This window comes from Terrapene carolina, unplaced genomic scaffold, assembly GCF_002925995.2.
Source record: "Terrapene carolina triunguis isolate 2854851 unplaced genomic scaffold, T_m_triunguis-2.0 Scaffold374, whole genome shotgun sequence".
Lineage (NCBI taxonomy): Eukaryota > Metazoa > Chordata > Testudines > Emydidae > Terrapene > Terrapene triunguis.
The window spans coordinates 3629143-3649876 of record NW_020664725.1 but is presented as its reverse complement, the minus strand read 5'-3'; the positions used below and the strand labels follow the sequence as shown (position 1 = coordinate 3649876).

General features: G+C 48.9%; 1 protein-coding gene across 1 annotated transcript in view; it reads left to right on the top strand.

Moving 5' to 3' along the window:
• Nucleotides 1–20734, top strand: part of KIRREL3 (kirre like nephrin family adhesion molecule 3) — a 702914-nt gene that overhangs the window by 503359 nt on the left and 178821 nt on the right. Inside the window, exon 5 of the mRNA XM_026657944.1 lies at nt 16394–16551. Within this exon, the coding sequence (XP_026513729.1) occupies nt 16394–16551 (158 nt within the window). The remainder of the gene's footprint in view (nt 1–16393; nt 16552–20734) is intronic.

Sequence of the window (20734 nt, the reverse complement as noted above, 5' to 3'; positions counted from 1 at the left end):
TATAGCTTAGTTACTGGGTTTTGTCAGATCAATGACACATCTATCCATCCTCCGTAGTTAGGTGGCCTCTGTTACTGTAATATCTGGGCACCTCCCAATCTCCAGGGCAGTTCCAATCTACAGCTCGCCAAGCCCTTTACAAAGATGCGTAACTGTCATCACCAACCTTTTACAGATGGGGAAACTGAGGCACCAAGCTTGAATGACTTGGACACGATCACTCAGTGCAACAATATAAGAATCAGTACTGGAACTTAATTCTAGCTGACTACGAAGCCCTCCCTATCCACTCAACCACACTACCACCTCTCCCCCATTCCTGCGGACAGAAATGTGTGATGTGCTTTGCATTAAAGCAACCAGAGCCTGAGACAGGCTGCAGCCTATCACGGACTGATCTGTCCCTTCAGTGCAAACTGGAGAATGACCATTGTTCTATCAAGCCGAGCCCCACAGCGGTGACATCAGCTCCACCCAAAGTGCATGGAAATATTATTGCATGTGTGCATTTATTTTCAATTGTATTTAGTTCCGTGGATGTGCAACCTAATTAGTTGCATCCTGGCAAGCAGCAAATGAGACCTTGAAGCAACAATATGTGAGCAGGGAGGGATAGGCTAAGTGGCACTGATGGGGCTCTTTGTCCTTCGAGTCTCATTAGAATATGCAGAAGCTCTCCCAACCTGCCAGCAAGAGAGGAGATCTAAAAGTGACTCCCAGGAGCAGCAGCCTGTTGGAGTGAGGGCTGGAAAGCAGGATTCATTTGAGATCTTTCTTTTTGTTCCGGTGAAAAATAATAAACCTTTTTCTTTTCTTCTTTATATTTTTAAAACAGTTTGAAAATGTTTGACATATGGAAAAAATAATGAATTCCATTTTTCTTTTCCTTTTTGCATTCTCTGATCTGTCAGTCTGCAACCAGGAGCCCTGCTTACCGGGAGGGGCTGTCACTCTATTTTATATAGATATCGCTGTTATCGCAAATTGCTCCCCCCTGCTCAAGGATAAGGCTGAGAGTGGGTGGCTCCAGGTGTTGATGGTCGCTACAGTGGCCTTTCTCCCTACTTGGCCATTGGTTCAAGTCCAACCATATGCAGCCTAGATGGGCCCAAGCTATAAGTCAGCATTCAAGCCCATAGCGTTCCCTGTAGCAGGAAAGACGGGATTTCTGATGAATGCAGAAGGGATTCTTTACTGAGACAGCTGAACACACACAGCCTGTAATGATTGATAGCTGCCAGACTGCCTAATGCACCGGGTTGTCTTCTATCAGCATCACACCAGAGGGCTCCCTTGAAACCAGGCCTGTCCTGGAAAGTCACGGGACGGACTGCTGCCTGGGAGTCCAGCTCAGGATCTGAACTTACAGTTTGATCCTAGCTCCATGATGTGCCTGTACCACAGCCCCAGATCTGGTCTACAAGTCAGTTCTAAGTGAGTCCCCCTTCCCTGGCTCAGGAGCACAGCAGTTTTGGGAGGTAGTATCTCAGTAATCAGAGCAGTGCAGCTTCAGGGGACATATGGTCTTGCAGGCAAGGCACTAGACTGGGCTTCAGAGGATTTCCGTTCAATTCCCAGCTCTGCCACACACTCCCTGTGCGACCGTGGGCTATCACTTAGTTACTCTGTGCCTCAGTTTCTCCTCTGTAAAATGGGGCTATTTATGCGACTACATTCATTAACGCTTGTGGGGTGCTCAGTGGCTATGGGGATGGGACTGTATACATACATATATGGGCAGAGCCCACGGTTTTTTCTTGTTTACTCTCTCTCCATCCCTGCCAGATCTGGTTAGTTCTCTCCTCACCTTCTTGACAGCCAGAACTGGAGTCATCAATTACAGTCACCGAGAGTCAGACGCTGACCTCTCTCATTAATAGCTGCCAGTACCCTGAAGTTTAAAGAGATCCAGTCTGAGGGCATCTCACACACAAACAAAACAGAATTCGGCCAGGCACAAAGCCTCATGCTGCGGGGAGGGTTTAACAGGCTCGGGGCCTTTTCAGAAGGTTCTCACAAGACCTAAGGCAGGGGTTAAGGTAACGTTTTTCTGATCCGCCTGACAGAGATCAGCTCAGGGCTTGACTAAGCTAGTATCTGGCAGCTCCAGAAATTTTCTGGGGTTAAGTTTCTTGCTCTTTTGTTTGCAGAGATAATATTCCAAATAAGAAATCATTAACTAGCTATCAGCATGTGTACCATCTATCTATCTATTGGGAATACTAGACATTTCCCCCCAAAACCTTTTTTCAACAATAACTGGCTTTTCGATGAAATGGAAATGTTAAAAAAAAAAACCCCAAAACCAAACAAAAAAATCCCCTCCTTCCTTGTAAAAAAAAAAAAATTGGTGGCTTTATTCCAGTTTTTTTATTAAAACAAAAAAATGTGATGACATTTTTGAGAAAGATGAAAAATGTAGTTTTTGTTAAAATTTTTATGTGGGGGAAAAAATCACTTCCCAACCAGCTCCTCTCCCTCTCTCTGTCTATCTCACTGGCTAGATAGATAGATGGATCGATTGAGATTTTCATATTGGGTTCTGAATTGATCGAGTGCTGTCCCTCTTCCGACAGGCAGGCAGGCAAGAATTCTCTTTCCAACAGCATCTCAGCAAGCCCCACTCTCAGTGCTGTGTGACGTTTCCTTACGCCCTCTAGTGATGGAAGTGCGACATCATTTTTGCTGACCTACCTACACATGCTCACCCTCACAGAAAAGCTGGAAATAGGGCCAAGAAAGAGATGCACTGTGTAAACTGTCAGCGCTATTTTTCTCTATCTCCTCGTTCCTTTTGATTTATCTTTTAGCGTGTTTCCCCCAGGCTGTGCTGTTTGCTCGCGTCTGTTTCTTCTCCCTTCTCCAGTCGACAGCAGCCACACGGCTTTCTGAGGGCAGCAGCAGCTGCCCTGCACTTCTCAGGCTGTGGCCAGCCTCAACCCCTGTTCCTTCGGGGGAGGTTGCAGAACTTAGCAGATGCAGCTGTGGAGCATCCAGCTACAACAGCTCTTCATGCAGAGGAGAATCAGATGGGTCTGGCAAGAGGAATGTCCTGTGATGGCAGGGGGCTGGAGTTAGGTCCAATTCTGATGCCCTTATTCAGCCAAAACGCACATTGACATTGACTGACGAGGCCCATGGACTGCACTACTTATCAACAAGAGACCCGAGTGGCAGTCCAACTTGTTCACCTATTGTTATTGTGTAGGCTGCAAGGATCATGCAGTTCCCGTGCTGTTACACATCAGTTAAGTGAACCCCAAGCACTTCCTATGTGAATAGGAAGTGCTTCCATACTACTTTTGTCTTACAAAATAACCTATTGTCCTTTCAGTTCTTTACCACATTGCTAAGTGTGTAAAATGCAGAGCTCCCAACAACCAACACTGCAAAGTTCAAACTCACCCAGTCCTTAGCATTAAGAAACAGGGCAAAGGCGATACAGCTGGTCTAATTCATTGGGCAGTCAAGGTTGCATTTGCATAATGTGGCATTGCAATGGGATCTGGTACAAAGGCCAGGACTGGTTTGCTGCGTGGGGAGCTTGGAGAGGAATAATATATCGTTTTAGTCTGTATGTGCTACATTTTATAATCATCTTCCAAACGAACGAGCTGCAAGGCAGCTGTCCCAGCGAGCTCCCACCACGCAGTAGTGAGGCTGACACCCGTTTGGGAAGCGCCGGGAGGGATTAGCAGTGCAAAGACGGGGGCTGCACAGGGTTAAGCGGTGCCAATACCTGCCTTGAAACCACGGCGGCCATTGGAGGTGTGCAGCGCCCAGAGTGGGCTGGCATTTGTTACCATCTGTGTTATGTGGGGGGGAGAAGAGGCACAGGAGGATATTTAAATTTGTCTTTTGATTTCTGACAAGCTCCGCTCAGTGACTCCTGCAGAGCAATAGTTCACCAGGAAGGGAGGCAGATGAAAATCAGCCTGTTAGTTTACAAACTGTTTCTCGCTGGCCTTCGGTTCTACTGGAACCAGGTATTGCAGTGATGTGAGTAATGTGTGCTGCTGCCCTCTGCTGGAGGGAATAGAAACTACACAGCTGTGGGTCTTAGACCTTAGAGTGCTAACTGTCTTTCTCCTCTATCTGAAGCAGTAGGAGCCTGTGCTTGTGAGGAGGGCATGCCTCCCAACATTTCAAGTGGCTTAAGCAGGCTGGGTCCTGCACCCATAGGCTAGGAGGCCTGGGGGGATGCAGAGCGAACCCACCCCTCACTCACTGACCCACGGGGCTGGCTGGGCTCTGCTCCACGCTCCCTAATGAGCAGACAATCAGGTCAAATTTGAGTGAGTGGTGTTGCAACCCTGAGTGCCAGGAGCCAGGTTGCAATGCCCGGAGCGGGGAGCCGAGCCTAGCCAGCCCCATGGGACAGGAGCCGCTTCAAGCAGGACAGGGTATTGTGTGGGTCAAAGGGGACAGTTCCATGAAACCCAGGACTGTTGGGGGTCTGGAAAGGGGGCTGCCTCTCTGTTTTCTGTGAGCCATTCCGATATGTCAGTGCAATGGGTCTCTTCAATCCGATCTCAGGAGGGTTAACTTCAGTATATGCATGGGATCACTTGACCTTAAAGGAACTGTCTTGTAAGCACCTGCAGAAGATTTGCTGCTTCTTACTGTGTGTGCAGACACAGAGCCAGACACTGAAGCAGACCTGTCCAATGAGCAAAATCCCCCAAACAGCACTGAACCTACCGTGTGACAGTGGGGAATGTTATTGGCTTTAGCGGGGGTCTGGAAATCAGGACTCCTGGGCAACTGACTCCCTGTATGGCCTGCCTTGGGTGATACACCCACTCTCATTGTTGTCCTGGATTCCTGCTGGGGGTGGGGAGAGAGGAGAGGGACTGCCTGTTTATTGAGATATTCAGACAGAAGGTTCTGTAGAAGTGCAACCTATTGTTAATCTCAGCTGAGAATTCAGGGTTGCCAACTCTCACAGTTTTACTGTGAGTCTTGCAATATTTCGTGCTGTTCATAACAGCTCGTGACCCTGGCGTCGCTCGGGTACATCAGAATCTCAGCTTTTGTTACACAGAAAAGTGAGCTTCTTCTATCCCTTGGGGTTCTGGAGAAATGCTGGAAACCACGAACCCTAAAGGTGCAGAACCCAGACGTCAAAAAGAATTCCCAATGCAGTATTTTTACATTCTCATCATTTTGGGTGTCCGGACTCTTGAGTTTTGAACACTGGGCGTTGACCAGTGCTGCGAGTTTCAAATCAGACCCCCATAATCTATAGGGGTCAGCTCTCCCGGAAGGGAGCTGTCTCCTGTCCGAGCTGACAGCAGACATGCTGATCCTGTCCCTGGTCGGTACCTGCTTGCATTCCCCTTTCCCTATTTTGTGCTATTTGGATGACTCACCTGACCTCAGACTTCAGCTCAGATAGGGTGACCAGATGTCCTGATTTTATAGGGACAGTCCCGATTTTTGGGTCTTTTTCTTATATAGGCTCCTATTACCCCCCACCCCCGTCCCGATTTTTCACACTTGCTGTCTGGTCACCCTAGCTCAGGAGCTAAAATTCCTTAGGTGACACGTAACCATAACCTGTACGCTGTGGTTGTGGTATCCAGAGATGGCTCAAAATGAGCATCCCCTCCTCCTCTTTTAATGCACTTGCCTAGCCCCTCGTTATGCTAATGGGAGTAACAGCTGTTAGCTTCAAAGCAAAGTCAGACCTGTACAATTACTAGGCAGTGAATAGGATGTGCCAGCCCCATGCTGTGTGTATGTGTGCGTGGATCACAGAAAAAAGGTACATCAGCTAATTAATTCTTTGTTCCATTAAAGTTGTTATTAACACTGAGCTTATTGTGGAATTCACCCCAACAGTCATGTTTACACTTGATCCCAAGCAGAGAACAAGTGGCTGCTTCCTTCCAAGCTATGCAGCACCTTCCCCCGAAGGGGAGGAGGAGACGGTACCGCCTGCGGTTTAAAATCCCAGCTTTTCAAAAGTAATTTGACGTCAGGCAAGCCGGGTCCCAAAATGCACCGGGATGCACATGCAGTAGATTAGATTGGTTCATACTGGAGAATGCTCCTTGCAGAGACACTATTGCAAAGACTTTAGCACAGCAATCGATTGTATGCAGAGCAGGAGGGCACGTGAAAACAATCACCCAGAGCAAGTGTACTAGGAGGCCTTCATAAACTTGACTTGTCTTCGGGAGACAAACATGCCTCGTTGACAAGCCCACAGTGTGCTATGTGAATACACAAGCACATCGCCGGGGCCAGAGCAGAGCTCCCAAATCCTGATTCTGCCTAGCAGTACTTGAGATACTCGGGGAGAGAGGGTGGAGCTGGCAAGATTCATTCAAAATTAGCCCCTTTTTAGTTAGCACTATGGGGTTTCTTGCACTTTCTCTGAAGCATCCGGGACTGACCCCCCACTTGGAGACAGGATACTGGATTAGGGGGTCTGATCCAGCCTGGCAGTTCCAAAGGAGCAGGTGGTAATACTTGTACTCACACTCAGTAGCATCTCACTGCACAAGCAGTGCCATAGAAATCAATCAGAAAGGTGCTATACCACAGGAGCAATGTTATTATTGATTATCTCTATTGTGATAGCACCTAGAAGCCCAGTCGTGGCCCACGACCCCGCTATGCTAGGCGCTGTACAAACACACAACACAAAGATGGTTCCTGCCCGTAAAGAGCTGACACTTGAAGCATGGTATCAAACCTGGCCCTAGGTTAGCACGTAGTTTTCAGACCCATCCTGATGCATGTGTTGCTCATAAGGTTTTAGGAAGAGTTTAGCTGGGTAATTTTCAGCGTTTGGGTTGTACAAGGACTTTGACCTGGACTGTTTGCTTTTCCATGCTCCTGGTGCATGGTGAGCACCTAATTCACAAGTTTCTGCTCCCAGACTATGTGTAAACAGGAGAATTGTATCCGGCTCGCTTCCCTAGGCAAATTTTTGACCAGAGAATTGTCTGTGCTAAAGAGCAGAGAGCCATCAGGATTTGTGGATGTTTCCATATGTAGCCAGAGACCAACTGTGTTCTCAGGGAGACAGTGTGTTGTCTAGTGGGACCTTGGGCAAGTCTTTGTGCCTCTGTTTCCCCTCCTACTTTTTGCCTGTCTCGTCTATTTAGATAGCAAGTTCTATGGGACAGGGGCTGTCTTTTACTCCATGTCTGGGGCTCTGATCTCAATTGAGGTCTCTAGGTGCCATTGTCATTGTGCTAATAATAATAGTTCCCACAAATTTCAAATACTCTGACCTCGTAAGTCTCAGAGCACTGAACATCCCACTCCCCTTCAGAACCACCCCCGCCTACCAATGAATCTTTGTCCTGGGAGCGTATCTTCAGCCCTTTCCATGCCAATAGGGCCTCCAGAGATGCTTGCTCAAAGTCTCACTTCATCTGTTTAGATATATATATTTACTCCTTGAAATCCACAGAGGCTGATATATTTGTACATTTCCACTCCAGCAGCCATGCGGCCTCTTCCCATTAGCGAGCATCTGGGATGATTCCGTTAATACTTTTTTCAAAAGAAAAGGCATGTTGCACAAATTGATAAATAATGTGATGCAAAAAAAAAAGGCAATCAGAATTAATTAGAGGGAGGTGGTTGTTTTTCTCTCTCCACTTTCAGGAGCTGGCTTCTCCCCAGGGAACTCTGCTATTCAGAGAAATATTGATAATAATTAAGGACATCTCTGATTGCAGCAGCGACTTGCTAGTTAGTGGCCAAGAATGTTCAGGGACATCCTTTTTATGTCTTGTTCAAAGGATGGCTTCTCTAGCAGCCCTGTGTCCTCGCACTCGGCTGGGTGTAACAGGCAGGGGGAGCTGAGCCAGCCCTGAGTGCAGGATGAGCTGCACCTGGGTTGAATCAGGTGCTCCCAGGCTGCAGCTGGGGGCTGGGGCAGTGAAGCTGTAGGAGAACAGGGCCTCCTGCGCTGGTCCCTGAGGAAGGAACAGTCTCTCAGGTAGGAGGGATTCTGTCTAACTGAAGCTGGGGTGGAAGGTTATGTCTGTGTTTGCTTGAGAACTTTGTTAATTTAATAAAAAGCCAGCCCCAAAGAAGGACTGTGGAGTTTGGTGAAGGGGAAAACAGGCCCAGGACACAGCAGAAGCACCCCTGGCCACTAGCAGATGCTTGGGTGGTGGCCAACCCTGTTACACGTGGGATACTAATTCAGTCCTGATCTGGCAAACATTTATGGGTCTGAGTAACTGTACATATGCATGTAGCCCCATTGCCAACTCATATGTGCAAGAGTTTGCAGGGCTGGGGTCCAAGCAGGAAGACCTCTAACTAATCAGTTAATTTATGATGGTGCCAAAAGCATGGTCCCTGTACAATATGCATTTCCTTTTTAGTCATTTCTTCAGATGTGTCTTAAAATGTGCCTCTCCAAAGCTTGCTCTTTCTTCTCCCTGGCTCTGCAGACCGTGGAGATCCTTGGCTGCTTTCACAAGTTGCCCCCGTCCCTTTCGGTCAGGGGCATATTGTTCCCCTTGGTGGTAATTCACATTTGACGGTCTGTCTACACTGCAGGCAAGGGATGTGATTGCAGCTTTGACAGACATACCCGAGCTAGCCTCAAAGTTAACTTGAGTAACAATAGCCGTGTTGTGTCTCTGCACAGTTACCTCAAATCTACCAAAGAGGAGGGATGATACTGAGCAAGGGCTCTTAGGACATTCTATTCAGGATATGTGATTGCAGCATGCGTAGATACACTTGAATTAGCATTGCTACGGCTAGATCAGTGCTAGCTTGAGAATCAGTGCAGTGTAGCTGCAGCATCGGAGCAGTGATGCAGGCTAAGCTCCGGAGTACAGTACAGCGCCACTCAGGGCTGGGCCCTTTACACTCCTGAAGCCCTAAAAGGCCATGTGTCCTGCACAAAGGGGATGTCTCTTTACAGGAGCTCAATGCTGTTCAATAGAATGCCATACTCACTCCATAATTGTGCATTTCTGTGAGGGTATTATGTCTGCACCTCTCTATGTATGGGTTTGCATGTATGTTGTGCATGTGCTTCTGTGTATGCAGGAGCATGTATGTATGTACATATGTGTGCAGGAGTATGTCTGTGCATGCACTTGTGTGTGTGCATACATGTACCCAGGCTCGTGTATTCGTGCATATGTGTGTCAGTAGGTGCATGCGTGTGAGTGCATGTCTAAATGTAAACACCCGCATTTGTGTAGGTGCAGAGTATTCCAGCTCAGCCAGCAGTAGGTCACAAAGTCATCCTGTGATAAGTCCTTTTCATTTTTGTTTTTTTAATTTTTTCAGACCCTTAATAGTTAATTCCATTCCCCTTGCTGCCAAAAAACCCAACCCCTTCCTATTTTTATCTCCAAGTTCATCATAAAAGGCTCATACTTCCACCCTCTCCATGATTAAAAATTAGGAGACCAAATTCTATAGTGGTGTCTTATAATAATAACCAAATCTTGGGAGTGCAATGGATGAATAATGGATCACGGCTCTGTCTTAAAGGCTTCTCGCTCTCTTTTCTGTGCCGGAGTTTGAATGGCAAAGTAATGAGTCCTTGCTCATTTCATAAAAGTTACAGATGTTGAGAGCCACTGCTGATTTCTATTCATCAGGTCCGCCTCTCCCCAACCAGATCTCCCGGTTAATGAGCCGGGAGCCAATCAATAATTCACGGCTACATGAATAACCGGAGGATGATAACCGCTTATTTGGGAAGATGTAATCAGGACCCATTCTCTCTCTCTCTTTTTCTCTTCTTATCTCCTTATCAGCTCCCTGTGACTCACTGCTAATCCAATAGACTGAAGCAGGAGCAGAACAATAGGTTAGAAAACAAGGTACTTACAGTATGTGGGAGAAAAGCAGTTCCATGCTTAGGTGTGTTTTTCTCCCTCCCTTCCCCCCAGTGACCTAGGTCCTTTCGTCAGGCAGCTCAGAGACAGGATGGGCCACGTGGAGAGAATATGATTAGAACATAAGGCTGCTAAAAAGTTTTCAAATCTCCCAGGATTGGCCTTGTACAGACATCAATGGGGAATATTAAGTGTCTGCATGTGACAGGTCCCTCATTTCACCCTGCAAGCTTCCTATAGGAAAGGGGTTTTTTTTTTTCTGTTCCAGAAGAACAGACTAGAGGAAACCTCCTTGCCTAAAAATGCCTTAGGTGTCTCCTTCACTCCACAGCTTTAGGATGATGGGAGCCACAGAAAGTCACAGCTAGATATAATTTGTTAGTCTCTAAGGTGCCACAAGTACTCCTGTTCTTTTAGCTAGATATAAAGCATCCCCTGACCTGTACAGGTGAGGAATCATGGATGTGATCCACAAAGCAATTTGGGTACCTAAACTCCAGATTTAGGCATCTAAGTCCCTGTGCGTGGCACCACCGTGAGCCACAAAACTCCTGCCTGGCTCAGCTAACCCTGTAGGTGCCTAAATTCACTTGGCATCTGCCTTTCCACTGCAAAAGTTCCCTCACTGCTTACATTTTAGCCCTCAGCCATGAACCCTGCTGCCCACTCTAGGCCAGCCGTCAGCTTTCCCATCTGTAAAAGGAGGAATGATACTTATGTAAGCTTTAATAGACATTTTGTAACTTTTGTAAGCCCAAATTCATTACAGCACGTCAGACCCTTTGAAATCCTCACCTGAAAGATGCTACGGAAGAGTTAGATGATGATGATGATGATGATTATTAATTATTATTACTATTGTTCCAGTTAGGGGTGAGGATTGTTGCTGTAATTTAAATTGCTGGTGATTTCTAAGTCCTTGTTTCCTCCCCCTGGAAGAAAACCTGTCTTCGGGCTGTTTGTGTGTTCCATGAACGTCCGCGAGATCTCAGCACGTTCCCTGTATGATCCACAGCGAGAGCAAGTGACCACACAGGGATTGTTCATGTACAGTCTCATTCCCATGCGGTCCCATTTCTATGGTACTGTATGTCTCTGCACACGCCTGGAATCCCTCCTACGAGTAGTTGGAGAATGTGGATCCCTGTAGAAGGAGAGGCACGAATTGTAAGGAGAGGTAGTTCAAACCTAAACCCCAGAGCCCCTAAACTTGGCATCCGTTTGAATAGGGAGCCAGTTTGGAACTTTGCCAATGAGCCGCCCTAAACCCCAAGAGGTGCAGGTTGAAATTTGGGATAGTTCAGGTATGTGGCTCTGACAGCCCAGTCCAATCTGCGGACATAAGGCGTGTGTGTAATGCGGTGCGTATTCACTGTCTGTATGCAGAAGTGTGTGTGTGTGACTGTCTCAGGCTGGTTAGCCTTTAAGGCAGGGGTGGGCAAACTTTTTGGCCTGAGGGCCGCATCAGGTTTCAGAAATTGTATGGAGGGCTGGTTAGGGGAGGCTGTGCCTCCCTCAAACAGCAAGGCATGGCCTGGCCCCTGCCCCCTATCTGACCCCCCCCCCTCTCCCCCCTGCCCCCCCCCCCGCCCCCCTGCCCCATCCCCCCCCCCTGCCTCCCCCCACCCCTATCCACACCCCCGGCCCCTGACCACCACCCTGCCCTCTATCCAGCCCCCCTCCACCATTCCCTGCCCCCTTACTGCTCTGCCTGGAGCACCGGTGGCTGGCAGTGTGGCTGCACCAGGACAGGCAGCCACGCTGCCTGGCTGGAGCCAGCCGCGCAGCACAGAGCACCAGGGCAGGCCGGACTCTGCAGCTGCGCTACCCCAGGAGATCGCAGCCCAGAGCATTGCGCCCGTGGCGCAGTGAGATGAGGCTGCGTGGGAAGGGAGACAGTGGGGGAGGGGCCGGGGGTTAGCCTCCCGGGCCAGGAGCTCAGGGGCCGGGCAGAATGGGCCCACGGGCCGTAGCGTGCCCACCTCTGCTTTAAGGCTTAACGTAGTTATTAGACCCAGCTGGGGATTTCCATAAAGAGCTGGGTGAGCCCAGCTGGAAAGGGGAGACCTGGAGGAGAGTGCGGGAGAGAGCCCTGTCTGAAGCAGCCTGGAAGAAGAAAGGGGAGACCTGGAGGAGACAGGCTACGGCCAGCGTGAGCTGGAACCAGAGCCTGACCAGAGGCAGGCACCCTGCTGAGCAGCAGCCTGTCTGAACCCCTGGGTGAGGAGAGTGCCAACCTAGACAGTGGGGTTGTGGGAGGCACAGGAGCCTGGGGCTAGGCACGGGGACAAACCATAGCGGCTGAGGTGTGCCGGTGAGGAAGGGCGGCTGGCTCAGCTCGGCTGGGCTGAAGGTTCAGTTGTTTTGAGTATTCTGTTGTCCCTTGTTAAAGGACTTTGTGGCCCTGGAAGGGACAGGACTCTATGAAGTTATCAGGCTGGAGGGCCAGGACACTCCTACGCCTGGAATTGGCTAAAGAACAGTGTGGGTGGGTGGGTGGGGCGGGGGAACTGAGGCAAAAGTTGCTGCAGTGCCACAGCCAGACAGGAGGGGCGTGTTGGCGGGAGCAACTTGGCCACAGTAACCAATTCTGAGGTGTTGGGGAGCATGTTGGGGACCTTAGCCCCGTGGTAGAGAAGCCAGCAAAGACTGCTGAGTACCTTCTTCTCAGCCCAAACGTACAGGAAGCCCAGGCGCCGAAGCAGAGACGCCCATGTGGGTGCCCGACAGGGCTCAGTCCGCTTCAAACGTTCGCGGTCACATTGCTCAACTGGTGCCCACTAGCTCCCAGCGTGGGTCATAGCTTACCCCCCCCCCCAGCACAGTGAGCTCCCCTGTGTAACTGAGCAGCTTCCCTGCAACAGCATCTGCTCCCCAAGGCATGGAGGTGGGGATGGCATTCACCGTCCACTCTGCCTGTCCAGTAGAGAAGGAATCTTACGTCCCACCTTCCCTCCAGACATCTGCCTGGGTGAGGCAATGACTCCCTTTCCTGTCTGTCTATTGATGGATCTGCCATCACCGGGGCATCTGAGCACCTTTCTGTCTTGTTCTAAATAAATCTTCTACTTGGGCCCAGGGAACAGCACAACCCTCCCCACCACGCACACGCTCCCATCCTCAAGCTCTGTCTGTCATAAGGGACTTCAAGCCAAATCCAAGTGCCATCTGAAATATGGTGGGGTCCATTTGCAATGAGAGGGCATTCAGTGCTCTTTGTGGCATGAGCCGCCTTTCTGATAAGCCCTGCTAGATGTCGGTTTGGAGCTGGGCAAAGGTGCTGGATTAGCAGCCGTGGAGAGCAAAGAGCTCTGGTTATCTCCCCAGAGCAGGTCCAGGACATGGCGCACCTGGTCGATGCACCCAATACCTGAGCTGAGAGCCGCGAAACGCCATCTCACCCCCACACACGTGAGAGAGAGGGCAGTTCAGGGTCGATGGCCCATTCAGTTCTTGGCCTCTGGGCTGAAATCTCCAATTAGTGCTGGTGGTGTTGGGAGATGCAGAGCTGGCCTGAGCCCCATGATGCTCGTGTCACTGCGGCCAGCAGATGGGAACAACCTCAAGCTGTCCCCTGTCTGCCTCTGCCCAGTTTCCATCTCTGCTCAGAGAGGATTCCCAGCTCCAGAAATGGACGAATCCCTGTTATGTGTGATACAGAGCTAGGCTGGGGCCCCTAATGAGAGGCACCCCTCGTAGCAGGCTGTCAGGCTATGACAGCTTGATTGATGGGAATTTCAAAGGAAGGCTGAGATCTGAAACGTCTCCTTGACACCCACAGCAAAATCTTTCTTCAGAGGGAGATGCTTGAAAAAAACCCTTCAAACGAATGCCAAATGAGGGCGTCTCCTTCTGGCTGTGTGGGACCTGGCAACCCGACGCGTAACGAGAGGCAGAGAAGAGGCGGCAGTAACTTTGTCACATTAAAGCGACAGAGAAACCATAAATACAGTACCACTCCCCTTCCCCGTGACTGGACTCTGCTCAGGGCTGCCTGCATCCACTTCCCCTCCTCAAATTCATTTGCCAGCATGATGTAAATTTTGTTTTGATTAGTCCAGCCATGCTGTGTGATCTACAGCTGCTTACACTATAAGCCCCACACTCCTAGCAGCTCTCTGCACATAGGGAAATGTCTTTAGGATGGCACAGGACCCACCTCAGTCCTGGCACAAATGGCTGTGCCCCTCATTGATGTTTATGGGAATTGCGCCTGCTCACGCCACTGTCAGATCGGGACCATGATGTCTGGCGATCTGCGTGGAGGCTATTTGGCAAGTTTCTGGCTGAGGAGGAGCCAGCGCAAATCACTTTATACACCCCTGCCTCCCCATACCCCAGTGCAGCACGTTAGTTTGCAGAAAGGAAGGATGCCCCAGGAGTTAGGGCAGCAGCCTAGAATTTGGCAAGCTGCGTTCAAGTTCCTGATCTGGTGCAAACTTCCTGTTTGACCTTTGTCAAGTCACTTAGTCACTCTGTGCCTCAGTTTCCCACCTGTAAACAGGGATAACAGCACTTCCCTGTCTCACAGGGGCATGTGAGGAGACATACATAGAAGACTGTGAGGTACTTGAGTACTAGGTTAATGGAGGCCTTCGGGTGCTTTAGATAGAACATACTTCTTGCTATAACCAGTCTATAACCAAATCCCCATATTCCAGCCCTCTCAATCTGTGGGGCATTTGAAATCTGAATGTAGAGATGAATTTTCCAGACCCCTGTCCATCACTCTAATGGGCTGAACCAAAACACCAGTTCTGAACACTCACCACACACTTTGCCATGCTTAAAATCCACATCCAGATTAGCCCCTGGCTACTAGATACCATGGCGCTGAGTGAAGTATAAACACCCAGAAGTGTGAAGCGATCTTAATTTTGTGCCATGAGAAAAGTTACTCTGTGTACTGGCACTGGAGGCTAGGGGGACACAGTCTTAGACAGCTGGTATAAACTCTTGTGGACCTGATCCTCAATGGGTGTAAATTGGTGTAGTTCCATTGACTTTGACAAAGTAACATTGATTCATACCATATCAACTGAGGATCTCGTCCCTGCTCAGACAGAAATGTTGGGCCAGATGAATTTCTGGCCCATCTCCACTGACTGCAGTGAATTTGCAGCTAGGGATGAATTTGGCCCATAGTCTGATTATAAGAAGTCATTTCTCCTTGTCAGTGTGTAAAATGGACTGAAATTGTGTCTGCTCGCTGCTCTTGTCTGTTCTATTAGACCGAGCACCTTGCATTGCTTCGCTCATATCGCTCTTGAATGAGGCACGCTAGATTGCATGACAGTTCTTTCCCTGGGGCCCTCATAAAATGAGCGTTGTGTGTCTCACTAGGTGAGTGCAGTCAGCAACATCATAAATAAATAAATGGGAAAACATGTTGGTGTTGGTTCCAGCATTTTGAGCCATTTGAGGAACGGTTGTTAATAAAGGTTTCAACACAGCCCCTCTTCTCTGCCAAATCCCCTCGTGACCGCTTAAACTCCTGCAAGTACCCCAAACCCATTGTGACCTAGCAAACCAATCTCAGGTGCAAATAGCCATCTCTTCCCTGAGATCACACAGCTGTTATTCCAAATTTCAAGTGGATGAGCCTCTGTAAACCTTTAACAGTTAACATATTAGCCATTTCCAAGCACATGCCTCCCTCTCTGTCTGGCTGCGAAGACCTCAAGCTTCCAGGATCGAACTCTCTGGGAAGTTAAAATATTCGTTTATATAAAAACTAGACACCGTTACTGCATACACTCACCAAGCCCCAGATCCCCACACCATCAGGTGCTCTGCAACCCCCTCCCTCCCTTTTCACCCCCTTCCTGCAGGCTGGGCATTAATCAGGCTTTTAAAGATAAGTTAAGGGGGAAAAGACTCCACATTTGCCAGCACAGCGCTGGGTTTTCAGTGACTAGTCCTTCGGGTTTCACATCTTGTTCTTTCTAGGTCATGCTTCTAAACTGCCCTTCATGCGTTTAGAAGTCACCTGAGTGTGGTATGTCTAGTTCTGGAAGTGGTATGTCTTTGTTTTCTGTGTGCTGCCCTTTCAATTTCTAAGAACTCTTCCTGCAGGCAGAGGTTAGCAGCCATTTTGTTCTCAGAGTTGTTGCAGACTGTTACCGAGGAGATGCACACACTGTGCTCTCTCCTTTCTTGTTAGGCTGAAAGTGCATGTGCTGCTCTTTTGTTTTGTAGCATAAGGTCATGGACTTATCCAAGCAACCTCATAGACCTTTGTCATTCTTTCTTGTTTTATCTCTGTCTCCCTCCTTTCTGTGTTGCCTTCATCCCAGCCTCTTTCCTTCTGGCTCCCGTTTTGTATGAGAGCCTTCTCCTCTGCTAACTCACGCTTTCCTGCATCTCACCATGCAATCAATTCTTCATCTCATTTCAAATCTCCACTTAAAACTTATCCCTTGTCTCCTTTGTCTATGCCTCTTAAATATCAGTCTGCCGGTGCTGACAGTCTGCAGGCACAGACTTTGCAAGCAAAGGGTAGCTTGACTGAAGCTTATAAACTGCATTCTTTCTCCTGTCTGATTTCTTTGCAGTTCCTCCAGATGACCCAGTAATTACTGGGGGCCCGGTCATTAGCCTGAGAGCTGGGGATCCCCTGAACCTGACCTGCCATGCCGACAATGCCAAACCAGCGGCCTCCATCATCTGGATGCGGAATGGAGAAGTGATAAACGGAGCCACCTACTCCAAGGTCAGGCGGGGTGGAGTTTGGGAGGGTGCCGGGGACGTGGAACTGCTCTTTTGCTCGTCTCGCAGAGGTGTCCAGAGTGGAACTGTGGCTCTTCTTATGCATCAGGGCCATATCCTCACCTGGTGTCAATTGGCATAACCCCATTGACTCAGTGGTGCTGTGTTGACTTACACCAGCAGATGATCTGGCCCCAAGTTTCTCGGTGCTCTGCCCTTAGGCTGACTTAGACTTACCCAATTATTAACGTGTGACCTTACATGTCATCTCTGAACATGGCTTACTGGAGTGAACGGAGCTGCCCTGCCAAGGGGCCAGTGGGGAGGAGTGGGGCAAGAAAAGCAGCTGTCAGAAGGGTGTAAGAAGCTGCAACCGTCGAGGGCGGGCTCAGCTCTGAATTTGACTTATTGGCTACCTCCAGCCCAGAGAGCTGCGTGCTCTGCCTCTCAGCAGTGCTGAGCAGGTCATCCATTCGATGTGCTCCTCACCAGGTATCTAAAAGCACAGTGGCCCAATCCCCAAAGCTATACAGGCGCCTAACTCCCATCGATTTCAGCCTGAGTTGTCCTTAGGGAAGTGCAAATGCGCCAGTGGAAGGTCGCCACCTATCGGAACACAACCTCTCTCTGATGCAGCCCTGAGGCCAGAACTGGCCACAGGAGTGGCAGGCTCTGGGTCCAAACTGGCTAGAACAGATCGCTCTCTCAGTGATGTTAAGAAGCTGGTTGGCAGGGCAATTTGGAGGAAATGAGTCTCTCGGGAGGGAAGGGGATTGTCTCTCTTGTGGCCTGAATAACACATCAGATTGAACAAGTTCAGCAGCAACCTTTGGCAAGCGGAGAACAAAAGGTTCCTCTCTTAGCAGTTATGCTGGTGACACTGTGAGCCGTGGCTTGGAATTATTGTACGCTTGGATTGACAAGATTTCACTGAGAAGTGAAACAGAGAAAGGGTGGTTCCAGGTGGCTGAATGCAGCTCCAGGATCCCAGAGGTGTGGGGTTCTACTTTCAGCTCTGTCCTTTGTTCCACGGGGTAGTTTGTGGCACCTAGTCCCAGGTTCCTGATCTCTAAAATGGGGTGACCGTAAATACCTACAGCTCTGTGGGGGGATGGGTTGTATTAGTTAAAATGACTTGAAGATGTAGGAAAGTGCTCAGTGTTAGTGCAACTTGGTTCTGAAACATGGCTCATATGTTTGAACAGCTTTTACTGCAGTAATATAGAATCAAGGGGTCAGAAGGGACCGCAAAGGTCATCTGGTCTAACCCCCTGCCAAGCTGCAGGATTTATTGTGTCTAACCCATCCAAGGCAGTGGTCTGTGGTAACTTCGCTAGTCATCCAGTCACGTGTTGTTTTTTGTGAGAAGACTGAAGCAAAGTAGGCACTGAGCAGCTCTGCCTTCCTATCCTCTTCTGTTCCCAGCTCACCTTCTGCACTGAGCAGCAGACCCACGCCATCCTTGATCTTTCTCTTTTTGTCTGACATATATTTGTACAACCCCTGCCTGTTGTCTCTAACATTCCTTGGCTGTTCTTTGCCTTGACTTTCCTGATTTTTGTCCCCACATTCTTTCGCTATTCCCATGTATGCTTCCTTGGTGACATGCCCCTCCTTCCATTTCTTGCATGTATCCCTTTTGGTTTTTAGATAGCTGAAAAGCTCCTTGTGCAGCCGCATTGGCCTCCTGTGGCTCTTATCTTTCCTCTGCGTTGGAAAGGTGGAAAGATACAGAGCCAAACTCAACCCTGGTGCAATTCAGGAGTCGCCTCAGGGATCACAGTGCTGCCTATACCTATAGGTATCTCTTCTCCCAAGACCAAATTATTTTACTATTTATTTTTACTGTTTCACTTCATTGTGGCGCACCAGTAATGACTCCACAGTTAAGCCTACAAAACAATTCTTTTTCCATTATAATCCTGTTTTTAAAGTCCTTCTAGCTCCTTGGACAAAGCTGATTTCCAGCTGAATTTGCTCATGCATATTCTCTAGGAAAAAGCTCTTGCATCCAAGTGGTGTGATTGTGTGGAAGGACAAGTCTGGGGTTTGGGGCCTGTCCATTGATTTCAGTGGGATCTGGCCTGAAGTCATGATGCTTTTGATCAGTAAAAGGAGCCATCAGGTTCAGGTCCACACTCAGAACCTGCCATCTCACAGCAGCCACCATTTCAACTGCAGAGCTGAAGGCTTTGTCTTGATTATGAGCTCTGCCATTGGCCACCAGTTGGGATGCAATAGAGCTTGCTGTAACTGGGTGTAACTCTTGTCCCAACTAGAATCTCCCCTCAATCTTGTAATAGTTTGCTAGGCTTTGAGACTGGGCTTTGTGAAATACAATTTGGAAAGTTTCTTTCCATCGCTCTTGCCTGGTTTGATCTAGAAGAGCTCTACTTTTTCAATAACCTGCTCGTTCTTGGTGGATTTAGATTCCTGGTATAGTCTGGTTGCATCAGATGACCATCCAGGAATGAATTGTTGATGAAATCCCCGAGGTATAGTTGTTGGTTTTTTGCAGTGGCCAGAGCTTTAAGGCAAAAACTTGATAGATGGGACTGATGCTTCAGACATACAGAAGCTGCAGGTTGATTGGCAACGCCCCTCCTATAGCCTTCCTCCGTCTTGATGAGGGGAGTAGATAGACACACATGCCTTTTTGGCTGGTTGAAGCAAGTCCAAGGTGAAAAAATAAGTATAGCTACATTTCTAAATGAAAAGTCAAAATATTTTGTTTCAAAATGGTTGACATGAACTCTTATGACTTTTCCTCAGGGGAAAAAATAATTTTGTTTTTGGCCAAAACAAATTGCCAAATTCAACACGAATTTGCAGATTGTTTCAGTACCTCAAAAAATGCATTTTTCAGTGAGTTTACTATTTGCTGAAAAAAATTCACCCAGCTCTGCTACAGAGTCAGCACTACTGCGACATCACCTGACAATGCGGCCTAGAGCAGGGAGCCATTCCAGAATGGATCTTAGAGCCCGGGCAGTAGGGTGACCAGATGTCCCGATTTTATAGGGACAGTCCTGATTTTTGGGTCTTTTTCTTATGTAGGCTCCTATTACCCCACCCCACCCCCTGTCCCGATTTTTCACCCTTGCTGTCTGGTCACCCTACTGGGCAGAGAGCTGTCACTGCTGCCCTTCCTAGGAAACAGCTGGCATGTAGAACATGCCATGGTGTCTGGGGGTCCCCTGAGATGCTGGTTCTGCTGCTTCCTTCTCTCCATCATCCCCCTAGTCACTGTCTTGCCCAAAGTGATGGCTCCCAGGCCAATACAAGACACTGGCTCTAGCAACAGGTAACAAGGAGCCAAAAGCCGAGGGGTCCATGACCCACTAAATTCCATCACAGAGGGCAGTGTCAGCAGCAAGGCAAGGCGTTGCCTGGGCCATGGGAGTGATGAACTTCTTTGGGTCCTGGGGCCCAACTGTCCTGCAGAGCTACCCAACCAAGGCCAGGAGAAACCAGATCAGGGGACTGATTCTACTGGAGTCTCTTGGGATCTCGGTAGGGATAGTGAGGACAGTCACCAGAGGGCCAGTTCTGGAGTGTGCGCTGGGGCACGGCCTGTCAGGATGGTAGTGGTGGACCTCGCCCCAACACAAGCAGAGAGTCTCAGACGAGCAGGAAGGCAGCAATGTCAGGCGATGCTGTCAGGGTTCACAGCCAGCGTCCAGTCTGTGGGAGAGAACAGCCTGCCATGCAAGCTGAGGCAGCGGGGATGCTACAGAGATCTAGATGAGGTGGGGAGAGGTGTCAGCAGGGTTTAGATACCACAAGGAGATGCCCCATGTAAACCTGAGAGAGATCATAGAATATCAGGGTTGGAAGGGACCTCAGGAGGTCATCTAGTCCAATCCCTTGCTCAAAGCAGGACCAACCCCAACTAAATCATCCCAGCCAGGGCTTTGTCAAGCTGGGCCTTAAAAACCTCTAAGGATGAAGATTCCACCACCTCCCTAGGTAACCCATTCCAGTGCTTCACCACCCTCCTAGTGAAAAAGTTTTTCCTAATATCCAACCTAAACCTCCCCCACTGCAACTTGATACCATTACTCCTTGTTCTGTCATCTGCTACCACTGAGAACAGTCTAGATCCATCCTCTTTGGAACCCCCCTTTCAGGTAGTTGAAAGCAGCTATCAAATCCCCCCTCATTCTTTTCTTCTGCAGACTAAACAA